Raw genomic sequence first — 19,025 nt, 5'->3', positions numbered from 1 at the left:
GACCCCCCACCCCAACTCCCTCCCAGAGCCCGACCCCCAACCCCCCTCCTCCTGCCCCAGCCCAGACCCCCCACCCCAACTCCCTCCCAGAGCCCGACCCCCAACCCCCCTCCTCCTGCCCCAGCCCAGACCCCCCACCCCAACTCCCTCCCAGAGCCCGACCCCCAACCCCCCTCCTCCTGCCCCAGTCCAGACCCCCCACCCCACCTCCCTCCCAGAGCCCAACCCCCACACCCCCTTCTCCTGCCCCAGCCCAGACCCCCCCCAACTCCCTCCCAGAGCCCGTCCCCCCACACCCGCTCCTCCTGCCCCAGCCCAGACCCCCCCACCCCAACACCCTCCCAGAGCCTGACCCCCAACCCCCCCTCCTCCTGCCCCAGCCCAGACCCCCCACCCCAACTCCCTCCCAGAGCCCAACCCCCACAGCCCCCCCTCCTGCCCCAGCCCAGACCCCCCACCCCAACTCCCTCCCAAAGCCCGACCCCCAACCCCCCTCCTCCTGCCCCAGCCCAGACCCCCCACCCCAACTCCCTCCCAGAGCCCAACCCCCACACCTCCTCCTCCTGTCCCAGCCCAGACCCCCCACCCCAACTCCCTCCCAGACCCTGCCCCCCAACTCCCTCCCAGAGCCCATCCCCCACACCCCCTCCTCCTGCCCCAGCCCAGACCCCCCACCCCAACTCCCTCCCAGAGCCCGACCCCCACGCCCCCTCCTCCTGCCAGAGCCCAGACCCTGCCCCCCAACTCCCTCCCAGAGCCCCACCCCCAGACCCCCTCCTCCTGCCCCAGCCCAGACCCCCCACCCCAACTCCCTCCCAGAGCCCCACCCCCACACCCCCTCCTCCTGCCCCAGCCCAGACCCCCCACCCCAACTCCCTCCCAGAGCCCGACCCCCAACCCCACCTCCTCCTGCCCCAGCCCAGACCCTGCCCCCCAACTCCCTCCCAGAGCCCAACCCCCACACCCCCTCCTCCTGCCCCAGCCCAGACCCCCCCCCCCCCACTCCCTCCCAGCTCCCACCCCCCACACCCCCGTCTCCTGCCCCAGCCCAGACCCCCCACCCCAACTCCCTCCCAGAGCCTGTCCCCCCAACCCCCCTCCTCCTGCCCCAGTCCAGACCCCCCCACCCCAACTCCCTCCCAGAGCCCGACCCCCAACCCCCCTCCTCCTGCCCCAGCCCAGACCCTGCCCCCCAACTCCCTCCCAGAGCCCGACCCCCAACCCCCCTCCTCCTGCCCCAGCCCACACCCCCCACCCCAACTCCCTCCCAGAGCCCCACCACCCCACCCCCCCTCCTCCTGCCCCAGACCCCCCCCCAACTCCCTCCCAGAGCCCCACCCCCACACCCCCTCCTCCTGCCCCAGCCCAGACCCCCCACCCCAACTCCCTCCCAGAGCCCCTCCCCCACACCCCCTCCTCCTGCCAGAGCCCAGACCCCCCCCAATTCCCTCCCTTAGCCCGACCCCCAACCCCCTCCTCCTGCCAGAGCCCAGACCCCCCCACCCCAACTCCCTCCCAGACCCTGTCCCCCCACAACACCCGGCCCAGCTCAGACCCCCTGTGATGGAGTAGGGGCTGCCTATGTGGGGGATGGGAAAACCAGGGAGGATTTTAGGTGGGACACAGGTATTTAGACTGTAACATGAGCTAGGCCTGGGGAAGGCGTTTCCTGCAGTAAGTGACTGGGGAGCAGTAAAACGAAGGGGCGATTCACCCCTGGGCGAGTGTGGCCAGTGAGAAGGACTTTGCAGTAACAGGGTCCCCCCGGGGGATCACAGCGAGCGATCCCAGGGGCGGAGGAGTCTGCAGCTCGACCCTGGCAGAGAGGGGGTGACCTCAAGGACTGGCACACTAGGGGCCCCCCTGGAACCCGTGGGGAGCGGCGAGCACCCCGGCCTGCGAGTGGCCAGCAGGAAGATGTATGCCACGCAGCGCAAGTGTGAGCTGGTGGGGCTGTGCAAGCAGAGGGGGCTGCACGGTGGGAAGCTCACCAAGGCCCAGCTGATTGCCCGGCTGGAGGAGGGAGATCGCAGGAATGAACCGGTCCCTGTCTCTGAGGGAAGCAGCCGGGCAGATGCAGCGCAGGCACCAGTGTCTGTCCCCGCTGGGAGTGGTCAGCCGGCCGCTGAGGGCTCCCCAAGACCCCCCACCCCTAGGCCTAGGGGGAGGGAGAGGAGGAGCCCAGCTACCGAGGGCACCGTGACTCCCCCGACCAGCCGGGGATCGGCCCAGCGAAGCTCACCCCCCAGCCGGGGATCGGCCCGGCGACGCTCGGCCTCCGTGGAGCGCAGGCGGCTGGACTTGGAGAGAGAGATAAAACTGAGAGAGCTGGAGGAGCGTAAGGAACAGAGGGAACATGAGGAGAGACAGAGGGAACGTGAGCTGGAGGAGAAGCAGAAGCTCCGGACCCAGGGTTTCTGGTCTACAGGGTGGCCACGGGGCTGCCCCTCCGGAGTGAGTGCCTTGTGCCCCTGGAGGTGGATGGGAGGAAGGTCACTGGGTACTGGGACACGGGCGCAGAGGTGACGCTGGCCCGGCCCGAGGTGGTGGCCCCAAATCGGATGGTGCCCAACACCTACCTGACCCTGATGGGCGTGAGCGGGACCCCATTCAAGGTGCCCGTGGCGAGGGTGCACCTGAAGTGGGGGGTCAAGGAGGGCCCCAAGGATGTGGGGGTACACCCCCATTTGCCCACGGAGGTGCTAATGGGGGGGGGACCTCGAGACCTGGCCAGGCAATGCCCGGGGTGCCCTGGTCGTGACCCGTAGTCAGAGTCGGCGCAGGGCACTGCGCCCTGACAACGGGGAAAGTACTCTGCCCGAGTGCCTGGCGGGGAGGGAACGCCCAGAGACCCGGCCCAGAGAGGCTGCGGCCTCAGACCCAGCCGGTGAGAGGGAGCAGGTCCCCATCCCTGTCCCAGCTGCTGAGTTCCAGGCCGAGGTGCAGAAGGATCCCTCCTTGCAGAAGCCCAGGGACCGGGCTGACCTCAATGCAGCGCAGACCATGAGGAGAGGTTGCAAGGAGAGGTTCCTGTGGGAGAAGGGGTTCCTGTACCGAGAATGGGCTCCCCCCGGGGAGGTGGAGTCATGGGGGATTAGGAGGCAGCTGGTGGTTCCCCAGAAGTTTCGCCACAAGCTGCTGTACCTGGCCCATGACATCCCCCTCGCAGGGCACCAGGGAATCCAGCGCACCAGGCAGAGGCTGCTACAGAACTTTTACTGGCCTGGGGTCTTTACCCATGTCCGACAGTACTGCCAATCCTGTGACCCCTGCCAGCGGGTGGGGAAGGCCCGGGACAAGGGGAAAGCAGCTCTGAGGCCTTTGCCCATCATAGAAGAACCTTTCCAGAAGGTGGCCATGGACATGGTGGGGCCTCTCAGCAAGGCGACCCGGTCAGGGAAGAACCACATCCTGGTGGTGGTAGATTTCGCCACTCGCTACCCCGAGGCGGTGGCCTTGTCCTCTACCGAAGCAGACACCGTGGCAGATGCGCTGCTGACCATTTTCAGCCGGGTGGGGTTCCCCCAGGAAGTCTTAACGGACCAGGGGTCTAACTTTATGTCAAAATTGCTCCAGTCCCTGTGGGAGAAATGTGGGGTCCGACCCAGCTGGGCCTCCGCGTATCACCCCCAGACCAACGGGCTGGTGGAGAGGTTCAACGGGACGCTAAAGATGATGCTAAAAACATTTATGCACCAGCACCCACAGGACTGGGACAAGTACTTACCTCACCTGCTGTTCACGTACAGGGAGGTACCCCAGGAATCTACCGGGTTCTCGCCTTTCGAACTGTTGTATCGAAGGCGGGTGAGGGGGCCCCTGGACCTGATGAGAGACGAATGGGAGGGGAAGGCCGCTCCCGATGGAGAGTCAGTGGTGGAGTATGTCCTGACCTTCCGGGAAAGACTTGCCGAGCTCATGGGCCTGGCCAGGGAGAATCTGGCCCGAGCCCAGAGGAAGCAGAAGGTCTGGTACGACCGCACGGCGCGGGCCCGCGCCTTCGCCACCGGGGACCAAGTGATGGTTCTCATCCCCGTGAGAAAGAACAAACTCCAGGCCGCCTGGGAAGGGCCCTTCAAGGTTGTCCAACAACTAAATGAGGTAAACTATGTGGTGGAGCTGTCTAACCGGGCGCACCACCGCCGGGTGTACCATGTGAATATGATGAAGCCATATTATGACCGGGGGAATATGGTGTTGGCCGTGTGTGGACACTGGGAGGAGCCGGGAGATGACCCTTTAGTGGATCTATTCCCAGGGACAAAGGCTGGTTCCCCCCTGGAGGCGATTCCCCTCTCTGATCAGCTGACCCCGGCCCAGCATGCTGAGATCAGAGGGGTGCTGCAACTGTACCGACCGTTGTTTTCCAACCAGCCTGGGCGCACTAATTTGACTGTCCACCGGGTGGAGACTGGGGCGCACACCCCGATACGCTGCTCCCCTTTTCGGGTTACCGGGAAGACTGCCCAGGACCTGGAAAGAGAGGTCAGGGACATGCTGGCTTTAGGGGTGATCCAGCCATCCGCCAGCCCCTGGGCCTCCCCAGTGGTGCTGGTCCCCAAGAAGGACGGGTCGATCCGGTTCTGCGTGGACTATCGAAAGCTCAATGCCATCACCGTATCTGATGCCTACCCCATGCCAAGGCCTGATGAGCTCCTAGACAAGCTGGGAGGCGCTCGGTACCTCACCACCATGGATCTTACAAAGGGCTACTGGCAAGTGCCGCTGGACGCAGATGCCAGGCTGAAATCGGCCTTTATCACCCCTCTGGGGCTCTATGAGTTTCTGACCCTGCCCTTTGGCCTCAAGGGAGCGCCGGCCACCTTCCAGCGCCTGGTGGATCAGCTACTGAGGGGGATGGAGAGTTTTGCTGTGGCGTATATTGATGACATCTGCATCTTCAGCCAGACCTGGGAGGATCACGTGTTCCAGGTTAGACGAGTGCTGGACCGACTCCGGGAGGCGGGGTTAACCGTAAAGGCTGAGAAGTGCAAGGTGGGGATGGCTGAAGTATCTTACCTGGGCCATCGGGTGGGGAGCGGCTGCCTAAAGCCAGAACCAGCCAAGGTGGAGGTGATCAGAGACTGGCCCGCTCCCCAGACCAAAAAGCAGGTCCAGGCCTTTATTGGGATGGCGGGGTACTATCGGAGGTTCGTGCCCCACTTTAGTGCCATAGCCGCCCCCATCACTGAGCTGTGCAAGAAGGGGAAGCCAGACAAGGTGGTCTGGACCGAGCACTGCCAGGAGGCTCTCCAGGCGCTGAAGGAGGCTCTGCTCAAAGGCCCAGTTCTGGCAAACCCAAACTTTGACAAGCCCTTTATGGTGTTTACCGACGCCTCAGACACGGGGCTGGGGGCGGTGTTGATGCAGGAGGATGAAAAGGGGGAGAGACACCCCATCGTGTACCTGACCAAGAAGTTGCTACCCCGGGAGCAGAACTACGCGGCCATCGAGAAGGAATGCCTGGCCATGGTGTGGGCCCTGAAGAAACTGGAGCCATATCTCTTTGGGCGCCACTTCACCGTGTACACCGACCACTCTCCCCTGACCTGGCTGCACCAGATGAAAGGAGCCAACGCCAAGCTCCTGAGGTGGAGCCTGCTCCTGCAGGACTATGACATGGACGTGGTCCACGTGAAGGGAAGTGCCAACCTGATAGCGGACGCGCTGTCCCGGAGAGGAGGCCCTGAACTTCCCCGGGTCACTGGGCAGAGTGACCCCGCTCAGTTCAGTCTCAGAGGGGGGAGAGGTGTGATGGAATAGGGACTGTCTGTGTGGTTGATAGGTGAGAGCAGGGACTGTCTGTGTGGTTGATAGGTGAGAACCAGGTATTCAGCTGTAACATGAACCTGGCCTGGGGGAGGGGAGGTCATCACCTCTGGCTGGGGCTAGACAAAGGGAAGGGTGGTGTGGAGTCAGTTTCGGTTTAGGAGCTGGGTGGTGGGTTTACAGGGGAACCCATGCTGGATTCCAGACACCCTGAACCCCCAGAAGGGCCAGATTGAGGGGTCCTGGCGCTGAACACGAGCTCTGCTGTATCCGGTGTTCATGTTGTCCAATAAACCTTCGGTTTTACTGGCTGGCTGAGAGTCGCTGTGAGTCCCAGGAAGAGGGGTGCAGGGCCGGGCTCCCCCACACTCCGTGACAAGGGGTCAGGTGACCTCCTGGCCCGGGAAAGAAGCGGAGCAGAGAGGAGGGGCCGGAGGGGGTTGGGGAGACTGGAGTTGGCTGGGGAACAGAGGGGAAGCAGAGAGAGAGGGCTCCGATCCCCGAGGGGGGTTATGGGGCCCCAAGATGGAGCTAACAGGGGGGGATCCTGTTATCTGTGCCTGCAAGACCTGTGTTGGACTGTGTTCCTGTCGTCTAAATAAACCTTCTGCTTTACTGGCTGGCTGAGAGTCCTGGTGAATCGGCAGGGAGCCCGGGGGTGCAGGGCCGGACACCCCCACACTCCGTGACACAAGGTCCCTCACCAAAGGCTCTTACGTAAATTAAGCTGTCATGGGATAAAGGGGAAGGTCCTTTCATGGTTTGAGAACTGGTTAAAGGACAGGGAACAAAGGGTAGGAATTAATGGTAAATTCTCAGAATGGAGAGGGGTAACTAGTGGTGTTCCCCAGGGGTCAGTCCTAGGACCAATCCTATTCAATTTATTCATAAATGATCTGGAGAAAGGGGTAACAGTGAGGTGGCAAAGTTTGCAGATGATACTAAACTGCTCAAGATAGTTAAGACCAAAGCAGATTGTGAAGAACTTCAAAAAGATCTCCCAAAACTAAGTGATTGGGCAACAAAATGGCAAATGAAATTTAATGTGGATAAATGTAAAGTAATGCACATTGGAAAAAATAACCCCAACTATACATACAACATGATGGGGGCTAATTTAGCTACAACGAGTCAGGAAAAAGATCTTGGCGTCATCGTGGACAGTTCTCTGAAGATGTCCACGCAGTGTGCAGAGGCGGTCAAAAAAGCAAACAGGATGTTAGGAATCATTAAAAAGGGGATAGAAAATAAGACTGAGAATATATTATTGCCCTTATATAAATCCATGGTACGCCCACATCTCGAATACTGTGTACAGATGTGGTCTCCTCACCTCAAAAAAGATATTCTAGCACTAGAAAAGGTTCAGAAAAGGGCAACTAAAATGATTAGGGGGTTAGAGAGGGTCCCATATGAGGAAAGATTAAAGAGGCTAGGACTCTTCAGCTTGGAAAAGAGGAGACTAAGGGGGGATATGATAGAGGTATATAAAATCATGAGTGATGTTGAGAAATTGGATAAGGAAAAGTTATTTACTTATTCCCATAATACAAGAACTAGGGGTCACCAAATGAAATTAATGGGCAGCAGGTTTAAAATAAATAAAAGGAAGTTCTTCTTCACGCAGCGCACAGTCAACTTGTGGAACTCCTTACCTGAGGAGGTTGTGAAGGCTAGGACTATAACAGCGTTTAAAAGGGGACTGGATAAATTCATGGTGGCTAAGTCCATAAATGGCTATTAGCCAGGATGGGTAAGAATGGTGTCCCTAGCCTCTGTTCGTCAGAGGATGGAGATGGATGGCAAGAGAGAGATCACTTGATCGTTGCCTGTTAGGTTCACTCCCTCTGGGGCACCTGGCATTGGCCACTGTCGGTAGACAGGACATTGGGCTGGATGGACCTTTGGTCTGAGCCGGTACGGCTGTTCTTATGATGCAGAGTCTGGCCTGGGGCCATTGTCTCGCTTCCTGGGGCCGAGAGTCGCCTGGTCCCATTCCCCTGCGCAAACTTTATACAGAGTAAAACAGATCGAGTCGGGGGTGGGACCCCACTGGGAGCTGGGGGGCTGGAGGCTGGAGAATTTCTTAAGCCATGATCAGTGACGCCTGCAGCTCTGGGGCGCACGGGTCAGGCCTGGGGCTGGGTTGCAGCAGGCCGGGGCGTCTGGGTCAGACCAGGCAGGGCAGCGAAGTCCCAGGCTGGCCGGGAAAAGGGGCTCGGGGGTCTCTCAGCACATCCGGGGGCTGTTCCCAAGGGGGTTTCTGGGACCCCACCCGCCGCAGGGGTGTTGCCAGCCCGTTGTGGGGGACAGAGCTGAAATGCAGAGGGGTCTGGCTAGAACTGGGGTGTCGCCGCCGGACTGAAATTGGACAAAGACCAATGGACGGTGCTTTATTCAGGGAAGAAAACGCAAATGCCCCAATCACTGCCCAGGGGGATTCTGCGCCCCCCAGAAAGGAACGATTCTGCGCAGCCTGGTTTCAAATCCTGCACCTTTTGTGTGTCAGAAATAACACGACCGAATCGCGCCCGTTTCAGTTATTGCCAAATCCCCGTCAGCCAGTGCGTCGGGAACAATCCAGCCAACGGAAACGAGGCAGGAAATGCTTTTTTTGACAAATCGATTCCCTACGGGGCGTACGAAGGCAGAGCTGGGAGTCAGAATTCCTCTAAACTGCAACCCGGACCCGTGTTCCCCGCGCCCCTCGGGTGCCCCGCACAGGCTGGGGGGAGTCGGGGTCACGGAGGGCAGTAAATTGCAGGGAAGGAGCCTGGGTGTGAACTTGGAGGGTTTTGGGTGGGGGAAAGCGTGGAACGGGTTTTTGGGGCTGGTGGGGGGGGATTGTTAGGGAGCCTCCCCCAGGCAGACCCTGGCTGCCCCACAGCCTCTCCCAATCCGGCAGGCACATCTGCCCCCAGCCCCATGTGTCCCTGCACCCCCAGGTGTCCTTGCACCCCGGCTCATATGTGTCCGTCCGCCCCCACTCAGACACGCCCTCCCCCTGTCCCCATGTGTCTCTGTGCCGCCATCCAGCCACTCCCATGTTACTGGCACCTCCCAAAGGGGACAGGCCCCTGCCCCATTCCCTGCCCCCCTAAGAGGGGAGAGGCCCCATCCCATTGCACCGTCGCTCCGTGTACAACCCCCTCCACACCTCCTCCACCCTGTCCAGCGACACCCCGTGCACCACGAAGGCCTCCCCGTACAGACACAGCTCGTCCTTCATGCCGTACACCCGGAATCGGGCGTCGTGCCGGTACCGCAGCCCGGCGGCCAGCACCAGGAAGCCCAAGTAGACGTCGTCCAGCGGGAAGACGGGGATGCGCTCGGAGGCCGCGGCCAGGCCCGGGACGCTGGCCCTGGGCAGGAGGAACCCGCCCCCGGCGGGGAAGTCGGGGTACGTATCCTGGGGGAACAGGGCGGAGGAGACACGATATTTCCCCCCTCTGAACACGACCGCAAAGCGCTGGATGTTGCCGTGGATCACGTGGGCGGCGTTGGGCGTCTGGCGCAGGTAGGACACCAGGGCGGGGGGGTTCACGAACTCATCATCGTCCCCTGCAGGAGGGAAAAGACGCTGGGGAGGGTGCAGCTGGGGGCCTGATGGCCTCCCCAGAGCCAGGGAGAGAACCCAGGAGTCCTGGCTCCCAGCCCCCCCTGCTCCAACCCACCAGCCCCCTCTCCCCTCCCAGAGCCAGGGAGAGAACCCAGGAATCCTGGCTCCCAGCCCCCCCTGCTCCAACCCACCAGCCCCCACTCCCCTCCCGGAGCCAGGGAGAGAACCCAGGAATCCTGGCTCCCAGCCCCCCTGCTCTAACCACCAACCCCCCTCCCCTCCCAGAGCCGGGGAGAGAACCCAGGAGTCCTGGCTCCCAGCCCCCCCTGCTCTAACCCACCAGCCCCCACTCCCCTCCCGGAGCCAGGGAGAGAACCCAGGAATCCTGGCTCCCAGCCCCCCTGCTCTAACCACCAACCCCCCTCCCCTCCCAGAGCCGGGGAGAGAACCCAGGAGTCCTGGCTCCCAGCCCCCCCTGCTCTAACCCACCAGCCCCCACTCCCCTCCCAGGGCCGGGGAGAGAACCCAGGAGTCCTGGCTCCCAGCCCCCCCTGCTCTAACCCACCAGCCCCACTCCCCTCCCAGAGCCAGGGAGAGAACCCAGGAGTCCTGGCTCCCGGCCCCCTCTGCTCTGACCCACCAGCCCCCACTCCCCTCCCAGAGCCGGGGCAGGACCCAGGCGTCCGGGCTCACCTTTGAAGATGAAATCCGCCTGCCCGCAGCGCGCCCCCACCCAGAGCAGGAAGCAGCGCTCCTTGAGCGACAGGTTGTGGTGGCTCTCGGCGATATCCCACAGCACCACGTCCCCGAACTCCTGGCTCTCCTCCTCCAGCAGCACCATGTGCCGGGGCTCGGGGGACACCCCCAGGAGGAAGACGGCTCGGACCCGGTAGCCCCCCAGAACCCCAGGCTGGGCCCACGTGCGGCGGGCGGTGGCCCGTCTGGCGCTGGACGCTGGGTGGGATTTCACGGCCAGGAGCAGCAGGGGTGGCCCCGGGGGCCCGGTGCAAACCCCGTCCCCTGGGATCAGCTCCCGGCACCGGTAGCTCTGCAGCTGGGGGAACTCGGCCCGGAAGGCGGCGGGATCCAAGCGGAAGGTGAAGGTCCCGTGGTGCAGCTCCAACGCGCCGGGGCCAGGGCTGGGGCCGGGGTCGGGGTCGGGGCCGGGGCCGGGGCCGGGGCCGGTCTGCAGGGTCTCTCTCTGCTTGAGCCTCATGGTGTGAAGGAGCCAAAAAAAAACCCCAATCAGCAGGATCCGGGTGCCCCAGCGCTTCATCTCTGCTCCCCCCGGGGGTTTGCCTGAAAGTGAAACAAAGGCCGGCGGAAACTAGCCTGGGGTGTGTTGAACAAACACTGGGGCAGGAGTGAATATGTAACTTCGGAGACCTGGCACCTCCCACGCTCTCCCCCACCACCTGGGAAAAGAACCCAGGAGTCCTGGCTCCCAGCCCCCCCTGCTCTAACCACCAGCCCCCTCTCCCCTCCCCGAGCCGAGAGAACCCAGGCGTCCTGCGGTTCCTTCAAACACGGTAACTCCCCTCAATGTGCCCGACATTCTGGGGTGTTACACAAGGCTCCGGGGTCGGGGCTCCGGCGTCCCCTGGCAAACGCGCGCAGGAAAAGATTGAAAAAAAAAACGGTTTTCAGTGAACTTCTGGCAAGCTACGGAGACCCCGTCTCTGGGCAGGGTCCGGCCCGGCGTTGATGTTCCCCGCGCCCTGACACTCGGCGTTCACAGAGCCCAAAGCAGGGGTCCCGTCGCTGCTCCCCTCCCGGCGGCGCGCGGAGGAAATCAGCGGGAACCCGACAGCTCCGCCTGGGCAGAGATTGATCCCAGGGCGCCTGCTCTTGTCCAAACCCACAATGGATGAGATTTCAGCAATCATTACCCCGAACCTGAGGCCGTATCAAGTAATTGCCACTCATTAGCGATGCCTGGTCTCTTCCCTGCCAGGGCGTTTGGTGTCGGGAAAAAGTCTCAGCTTCAGAGAGCTGCTCCAAAGTTCACTCTTATCTCGCCTTTTTACGACCGACTTTTACAAGCCGCTCCTAAGAGGAATCAACCGCTTCCGAGCAAACCTTGCGAAGGACCTACGCAAGGAACTAAGACCCTGCGAAGACGACAAGACTCCGACACAGGGGACTGCCCCAGGTTTAAGGAACAAACCTGAACATTAAGGACTGCAATATCCCGTGTGTTATAGAAAGAGACCTTCTAAAAACGTTACCATGTACGACGGGCACGTGAAAGCTTAAATCAGGGTGAATAAATGAAGACTCGGGACACCACCGCTGAAAGGTTGCCGAGCTTTGTTAGAACCCATAACTTAACTATAACAATGTTCAGTGCATCAGGAGCCTTCCGAAGACGCCCGACGTGACAAACGTTGCGCGGGTAGAGCAGCGCCGTATCTCGCGAAGGCCGTTGCAAGCACCGCAGAGCAATTTTGGGGAGGGTTAAAGGTGTGCGAGTGGAGAGGGGAAGCTTCCTTTGTAGGTTACACGAGGCCGAGAAGGAGGGGAAGAAGAAGAAGAAGAAAAGAGCGGAGAAGGGGTTAACTCAACATGGCAGTGTGACGTTATTGATATAAATTGGGACCATATAGAACATGGGTTGCAACCAAGGTCCTGTAGTGGCACCAAATCATAGGTAAAGGGGGTCATATAAGGTGTCTAAGACCAGGTTATGGGTTGGTGGTTATGATTATGCTGTCTGTATGTCTGTATCATTTTTAGTTGAAGTTAAGTATATTGGCTCAATACTGTCTGTATTTCAAGTTGGTGCTGTGCTTCTGGGTGATATCCCAGACAAGTTGGTGTTAGCTCTGCTTAGCCTGCTTGATGGCCCATTAAGGACCATCAGCTACACAATTGACCCATGGAGAGAAGGCAGACATGCCTTGTGACTCAGAAAGGTCTGCAGAGACTTGTCCATGTGACTGCAGACTCCATTTTGCTGTGATTTTCCACAGTGAGGACAAAGAGGTTCTTACACCTGGAAAAGCCTATATAAGGCTGATGCCTCATCTCCATCTTGTCTTCAACCCTGCTTCTGACCTCTGGAGGGACTTTGCTACAAGCTGAAGCTCTGCACAAAGGACTGAATGACCCAGCCCAGCAGGGGATGTACTCCAGAGGCTTGATTTGACCCTGCAGTTTACTCCAGCACTGCTGCAAGCCTGAACTAAGAACTTTGCCATGACTGTATGGAACTGATTCCATTTAACCAATTCTACCTCTCACCTCTACCTTTTTCCCTTTGTAACTAAACCTTTAGATTTTAGATTCTAAAGGATTGGCAACAGCGTGATTTGTGGGTAAGATCTGATGTGTATATTGACCTGGGTCTGGGGCTTGGTCCTTTGGGATCGAGAGAACCTTTTTCTTGTATTGGGGTGTTGGTTTTCATAACCATTCATCCCCAGGACGAGTGCACTGGTGGTGATACTGGGAGACTGGAGTGTCTAAGGAAATTGCTCGTGTGACTTGTGGTTAGCCAGTGGGGTGAGACCAGAGTCCTCTTTGTCTGGCTGGTTTGGTTTGCCTGAGAGGTGGAAAAACCCCAGCCTAGGGCTGTGACTGCCCTGTTTCAGCAATTGGTCCTGATTTGGCACCTCAGTTGGGTCCCGCCAGAACCGCACTGTCACAGGCAGCTACCGAGCTCAGTGCGAAGATAAGACGCTGGCCCCTCTCCAAGGACACGGAGCCCAGCCGAGACTCGGCTGACAGCCAAGGAAGTCGGTGGCTTGAATGTGCCCAAGAGGCCGTGAGAAAGAACTCCAGCTGCCAGCAGGAAGGAAAACAAAGTCCAGGGGCTGCAGGGATGGGAAACACGGATGAGACAGCGAAAGGGGGAGCCGAGCCTCGTGTCCCTGGGACCGGGCTGTTTTGGGAACGTTGACGAGACCACAGGAACCGCGTTTGGACTGGCACAGAGGGCACCCAGAGCAGGGTCTCCCTCACCCCTCTGAGGCGCCAGGACTTAAAACCCTCCTGCGAGCTGGAGCGATTTGCAGCGCAGCACCAGACCTGGCCGACAGCACGTCCCCACCCCGTCTTCGTCGGACGCTACCCCCGGGCTTGGCCAGTCTGGGCCGCGCGTGCGGGAGTCTGAAAACGGGATCGGGCTCGGGGGCCGCTAACGCCCTGAGTGACGTGGGAATGTCCCCAGCGCTCTCCGCGGCGAGGAGCTTATTTTATCAAGAACGCTTTAAAATGGAGACCCTCGGTGTGCCCCGTCCTCTCCTCCCCCAAAAAAAGATCCTGTGGCCACAGCCGGATCAACGGTGGCCTCAGGCGGATTGGTAACGAAAATCTGTCACCAGGGGACTGGGATTGTTTAGGCTGCAGAAGAGCCAGGGGGGATTTGATAGCTGCTTTCAGCTACCTGAAAGGGGGGATCCAGAGAGGCTGGAGCTCGGCTGTTCTCAGTGGTGGCAGGTGACAGAACAAGGAGCAATGGGCTCAGGTTGCAGTGGGGGAGGTCTAGGTTGGATATTAGGAAACACTGTTTCCCTAGGCGGGTGGTGAAGCACTGGGATGGGTTCCCTAGGGAGGTGGTGGGATCTCCACCCTTAGAGGTTTTTAAGGTCAGGCTTGACACAGCCCTGGCTGGGATGATTTAGTTGGGGTTGGTCCTGCTTTGAGCAGGGGATTGGACTAGATACCTCCTGAGGTCCCTGCCAACCCTGATCTTCCTTGATAAGGATGAAAATGACCCCGAGGTACAGAGCATCACACTCACCCAGCATCTTCCGGGTGGCCGGCGCCCCCTAGAGGGGACAGGCCCCTGCCCCATTCCCTGCCCCCCTGAGAGGGGAGAGGCCCCGTCCCGTTGCACCGTCGCTCCTCGTACAACCCCCTCCACACCTCCTCCGCCCTGTCCAGCGACACCCCGTGCACCACGAAGGCTTCCCCGTACAGACACAGCTCGTCCTTCATGCCGTACACCTGGAATCGGGCGTCGTGCCGGTACCGCAGCCCGGCGGCCAGCGCCAGGAAGCCCAAGGAGACGTCGTCCAGCGGGAAGACGGGGATGCGCTCGGAGGCCGCGGCCAGGGCCGGGACGCTGGCCCTGGGCATGAGGAACCCGCCCCCGGAGGGGAAGTCGGGGTACGTGTCCTGGGGGAACAGGGTGGAGGAGACGCGATATTTCGTGGTTCTCATCACGGGTGCATGGCGCTGGACGTTGCCGTGGATGACGTGGAAGGCGTTGGGCGTCTGGCGCAGGTAGGGCACCAGGGCGGGGGGGTTCACAAACTCGTCATCATCCCCTGCAGGAGGGAAAAGACGCTGGGGAGAGTGCAGCTGGGGGCCAGATGGCCTCGCCAGAGCCAGGGAGAGAACCCAGGAGTCCTGGCTCCCAGCCCCCCCTGCTCTAACCCACCAGCCCCCACTCCCCTCCCAGAGCCGGGGAGAGAACCCAGGAGTCCTGGCTCCCAGCCCCCCCTGCTCTAACCCACCAGCCCCCACTCCCCTCCCAGAGCCGGGGCAGGACCCAGGCGTCCGGGCTCACCTTTGAAGATGAAATCCACCTGCCCGCAGTGCGCCCCCACCCAGCGCAGGAAGCAGCGCTCCTTGAGCGACAGGTTGGGGTGACTCTCGGCGAAATCCCACAGCACCACGTCCCCGAACTCCTGGCTCTCCCCCTCCAGCAGCACCATGTGCCGGGGCTCGGGGGACACCCCCACGAGGAAGACGGCTCGGACCCGGTAGCCCCCCAGCACCCCGGGCCGGGCCCACGTGCGGCGGGCGGTGGCCCGTCTGGCGCTGGACGCTGGGTGGGATTTCACGGCCAGGAGCAGCAGGGGCGGCCCCGGGGGCCCAGTGCAAACCCCGTCCCCTGGGATCAGCTCCCGGCACCGGTAGCTCTGCAGCTGGGGGAACTCGGCCCGGAAGGCGGCGGGATCCAAGCGGAAGGTGAAGGTCCCGTCGGGCAGCTCCACCGCGCCGGGGCCAGGGCCGGGGCCAGGGCCGGGGCCAGGGCAAGGGGTCCCCTGCGGGGTCTGCCTCAGTCGGATCCTCATGGTGTGAAGGAGCCAAATTAATGCGCCCCCGATCAGCAGGCTCCGGGCGCCCCAGCGCTTCATGGTCCGCTCCCTCGGGGCTCGGCCGAAAGGGGAAGAGATGCAATTGTGAAACTGGCTGGGGTGTGAGAAAGAAACAGTCTCACACCATGTATGGGCAGGTCAAGACTAAATGTCCTCTGGAGCTCGCTGCTGCTGGGGGGCAGAGGGCTGGGGGGGGGGGTCCTCCTCTCTGGCCCCAGCCGGGGGCCGCCTGTCTGCACCCCAAACTCCCCCTCCCCCGGCCTGTGACGCAGTCGGGTGTTAGTCACGTTATGTCGGCGAATAAACCTTCTGTGGCTGACAGTCCCGTCTGACGGGGGAGATGGGGGGCAGGACCCCCTGGCCCCCCCAGGACCCCGCCTGCCCGACTTTGTCGGGGGCAGGTCCAGAGCAGCGCCCGGGGCCCCCGTGACAGCGCCCCAGCCCAGAGCCCTCACCCCCCCACACCCTAAACCTCTGCCCCCTCCTGCACCGTGAACCCCACATCCCCGGCCCCACCCCACAGCCCTCACCCCGGCACCTAACCCTCTGCCCCAGCTCTGAACCCCCTTCTGCACCCCAATTCCCTGCCCCAGCCCAGACCCTGCCCCCCAACTCCCTCCCAGAGCCCCACCCCCACACCACCTCCTCCTGCCCCAGCCCAGACCCCCCACCCCAACTCCCTCCCAGAGCCCCACCCCCACACCCCCTCCTCCTGCCCCAGTCCAGACCCCCCACCCCAACTCCCTCCCAGAGCCCATCCCCCACACCCCCTCCTCCTGCCCCACCCCAGACCCCCCACCCCAACTCCCTCCCAAAGCCTGTCCCCCACACCCCCTCCTCCTGCCCCAGCCCAGACCCTGCCCCCCAACTCCCTCCCAGAGCCCCCCCTCTTCCTGCCCCAGCCCAGACCCCCCACCCCAACTGTCACAGAGTGTGGGGGTGTCCGGCCCTGCACCCCCGGGCTCCCTGCCGATTCACCAGGACTCTCAGCCAGCCAGGAAAGCAGAAGGTTTATTTAGACGACAGGAACACAGCCCAGGACAGGTCTTGCAGGCACAGATAACAGGATCCCCCCCTGTCAGGTCCATCTTGGGGGCCTCCCAGCCCCCTCAGGGATCAGAGCCAGGTCCACCTGCCTCCCCCCTGTTCTCCAGCCAACTCCCATCTGCCCAGCCCCCTCCGGCCCCTCCTCTCTGCTCTGCCTCTTTCCCGGGCCAGGAGGTTACCTGACCCCTTTGTCTCCCACACCTTGAGATGCACCTTTGCAGGGAGGGGCCGGGCCATCCGTTCCTAGGAGACAGAGTGACAGATATTTGCTGCATGGACTTTTGCTGCTAGATACTTAGGATCTGTCCCCAGCCCCCAGTGCGACCAGTCCCACTTCGTCACACCCCCCCCCCCCTTCGAGACCGAACTGAGCGGGGTCACTCCAGCCAGTGACCTGGGGAAGTTCGAACCCACCTACATTCCCACAGAGGCCCCAGGGTCCCCCCCGTTCTGGGGGGAGAGTTACCCCAGGTCATTCCAGTTTCCTGCCCCCCTGTAGGTCAGGGGGGCTCAGGGGCACCTGCAGGTTGCAGGGGGGAAGCCTTATGCCGCCCGCGCCCTTTCCCCACCCCAGTACCCCTGGGGTGCACGCGGGGCTGGGGCCTTCTCCCCACGTTCCAGTCTGGGGGGCTGTGATTCGGGCTCTCTCGGTTCAGAGCCCCCCTTCTGACCCTGGCCCCCCTCTGGACAGGCTCCTCGGGGCGAGGCCCGGGCCTTACAGCCATCTTCCCCCTGTCCCGGGCCTTCCTCCCCCTCTGGCAGGGGTCACAGGAGCGGCAGTGCTGCCGGACATGGGCAAAGACCCCCGGCCAGTAATAGTTCTGCAGCAGCCGCTGCTGGGTACGCCAGGCTCCCGGGTGCCCTGAGGGGGGAATGTCATGGGCCCGGCACAGCAGCTGGTGGCGATACTCCTGGGGTACCACCAGCTGCCTCCTGATCCCCCCTGACTCCATCTTCCCTGGGGGAGCCCATTCTCGGTACAGGAGCCCCTTCTCCCACAGGAACCTTTTCCGGCCACCTCGTCCCATGGTCTGTCCCCCCGCCCCCCCGAGGCTGGCCAGGTCCCCTATCCTCCGCAAGGAGGGGTCTTCCCGCACCGCGGCCTGGTACTCAGCCGCTGGGGCAGGGGCGGGGATCTGCTCTCTCTCACCGGCTGGGTCTGGGGCCACAGCCTCTCTGGGCTGTGTCCCTGGGCGTTTCCTCCCCACCGGGTCAGGGTCCGGTGCCTCGGGCAGAGTGCCTTCCCTGGTGTCAGGGTGCAGAGCCCTGCGTCGGCTCTGACTACGGTTCACGGCCAGGGCACCCCGGGTGTTACTGGGCCAGTCCTCGAGGTCCCCCCCCATTAACACCTCCGTGGGCAAATGTGGGTGCACCCCCACGTGCTTGGGGCCCTCCTTGTCCCCCCACTTTAGGTGCACCCTCGCCACAGGCACCTTGAATGGGGTCCCGATCACACCCCTCAGGGTCAGGTAGGTGTTGGGCACCATCCGATCCAGGCCCACCACCTTGGGCCGGGCCAGCGTCACCTCTGCGCCCGTATCCCAGTACCCTGTGGCCTCCCTCCCGTCTACCTCCAGGGGAACAAGGCACTCGCTCCGGAGGGGCAGCCCCGTGCCCACCCTGTAAACCCAAAACTCAGGGCGGGGAGCATCCAGCCCCTCGGAGGGGCCGACCCGGGGCCCCCCTCCCTCCTTCGCAGGGGTTACGCGGCCAGCCCCCCTTCCCTGCGAACACTGCCCCTCATCCTGCTGGGTCTCTACCAAGTTGACCCGGTGTGGGGTTGGCCTGCTCAGTTTGTCCCGGAGCTTGGGGCACTGGGCCCGTACGTGGCCCGGTTGGCCACATTGATAGCAGCCCATGTCTCGTGGGTCCCCTCGAGTGGGACGGCTGGACCTGACGCCAGATGTTTCCCTTTGGTGGGGGCCCTCCCTCGGCTCCTTCTGGGAGGTCCCATGGTGACTCTCTCTCTGCGTTGAGGCCGACCTGCTCCTTCGAGACTCCTCCCTGCCATCCCCCGCCCGACTGTCCATGTATTGGTCGGCCAGCTGGCCTGCATGCTGCGGGTTCTCCGGCTTTTGGTCCATCAACCACAGCCTCAGGTCCGACGGGCACTGCTCATACAGGTGCTCCAGTACGAATAGGTCAAGCAGGTCCTCTCTGGTTTGGGCCCCAGCCGTCCACTTGCGGGCGTACCCCTGCGCCCGGTTGACCAGTTGGAGGTATGTGACCTCCCGGGTCTTACGTTGACCCCGGAACCTCTTCCGGTACATCTCCGGGGTCAGCCCAAACTCGCGGAGCAGGGCCTCTTTGAACAGGTTGTAGTCCCGCGCCTCCGCCCCTCTCATTCGGCTGTACACCTCCACGGCGGTGGGGTCCAGTAAGGGGGAGAGGCACCGGATCCTGTCTGCGGGGTCAACCCGGTGCAGCGCGCAGGCGTTCTCGAAGGCTGTCAGGAAGGTGTCTATGTCCTCCCCCTCCTTACACCGGGCCAGGAAGCTCTTATCAAAGCTCTTTGTAGGCTTGGGCCCCACCTCACTCGCCGCAGCCGGGGCCTCCCTGTTGTTCAGCTTGGCCAGGGCCAGCTCATGTTTACGTTGCTT

General features: G+C 62.2%; 2 protein-coding genes across 2 annotated transcripts; both read right to left on the bottom strand.

The window, feature by feature from the left end:
- Positions 1-8,864: 8,864 nt before the first annotated feature.
- On the bottom strand, positions 8,865-10,777 carry LOC123361368 (acetylgalactosaminyl-O-glycosyl-glycoprotein beta-1,3-N-acetylglucosaminyltransferase-like). The gene is made up of 2 exons (XM_045001383.1): positions 10,022-10,777; positions 8,865-9,330 (listed from the first exon to the last, which is right to left on the bottom strand). The coding sequence occupies exons 1-2, from the start codon at positions 10,602-10,604 to the stop codon at positions 8,867-8,869; spliced, it is 1,047 nt and encodes a 348-aa protein (XP_044857318.1). The 5' UTR covers positions 10,605-10,777; the 3' UTR covers positions 8,865-8,866.
- Positions 10,778-13,908: 3,131 nt separating this feature from the next.
- On the bottom strand, positions 13,909-15,472 carry LOC123361374 (UDP-GlcNAc:betaGal beta-1,3-N-acetylglucosaminyltransferase 9-like). Its single transcript, XM_045001391.1, has 2 exons — positions 14,844-15,472; positions 13,909-14,601 (listed from the first exon to the last, which is right to left on the bottom strand). Exons 1-2 carry the CDS (start codon positions 15,415-15,417, stop codon positions 14,069-14,071), a joined length of 1,107 nt encoding a protein of 368 aa, XP_044857326.1. The 5' UTR covers positions 15,418-15,472; the 3' UTR covers positions 13,909-14,068.
- Positions 15,473-19,025: the final 3,553 nt, after the last annotated feature.

This window comes from Mauremys mutica, unplaced genomic scaffold, assembly GCF_020497125.1.
Source record: "Mauremys mutica isolate MM-2020 ecotype Southern unplaced genomic scaffold, ASM2049712v1 Super-Scaffold_100475, whole genome shotgun sequence".
In the NCBI taxonomy this organism is placed as follows: domain Eukaryota; kingdom Metazoa; phylum Chordata; order Testudines; family Geoemydidae; genus Mauremys; species Mauremys mutica.
This window is presented reverse-complemented; position numbering and strand designations above follow the sequence as displayed.

What these genes read in the sequence shown, in the direction of transcription:
- LOC123361368 (XM_045001383.1), bottom strand. Translation starts at nt 10,604, where the DNA reads ATGAAGCGCTGGGGCACCCGGATCCTGCTGATTGGGGTTTTTTTTTGG. An exon ending in GGCGGATTTCATCTTCAAAG is followed by an intron (nt 9,331 to 10,021) that starts GTGAGCCCGGAC and finishes TCCCTCCTGCAG; the next exon opens with GGGACGATGATGAGTTCGTG.
- LOC123361374 (XM_045001391.1), bottom strand. Translation starts at nt 15,417, where the DNA reads ATGAAGCGCTGGGGCGCCCGGAGCCTGCTGATCGGGGGCGCATTAATT. An exon ending in GGTGGATTTCATCTTCAAAG is followed by an intron (nt 14,602 to 14,843) that starts GTGAGCCCGGAC and finishes TCCCTCCTGCAG; the next exon opens with GGGATGATGACGAGTTTGTG.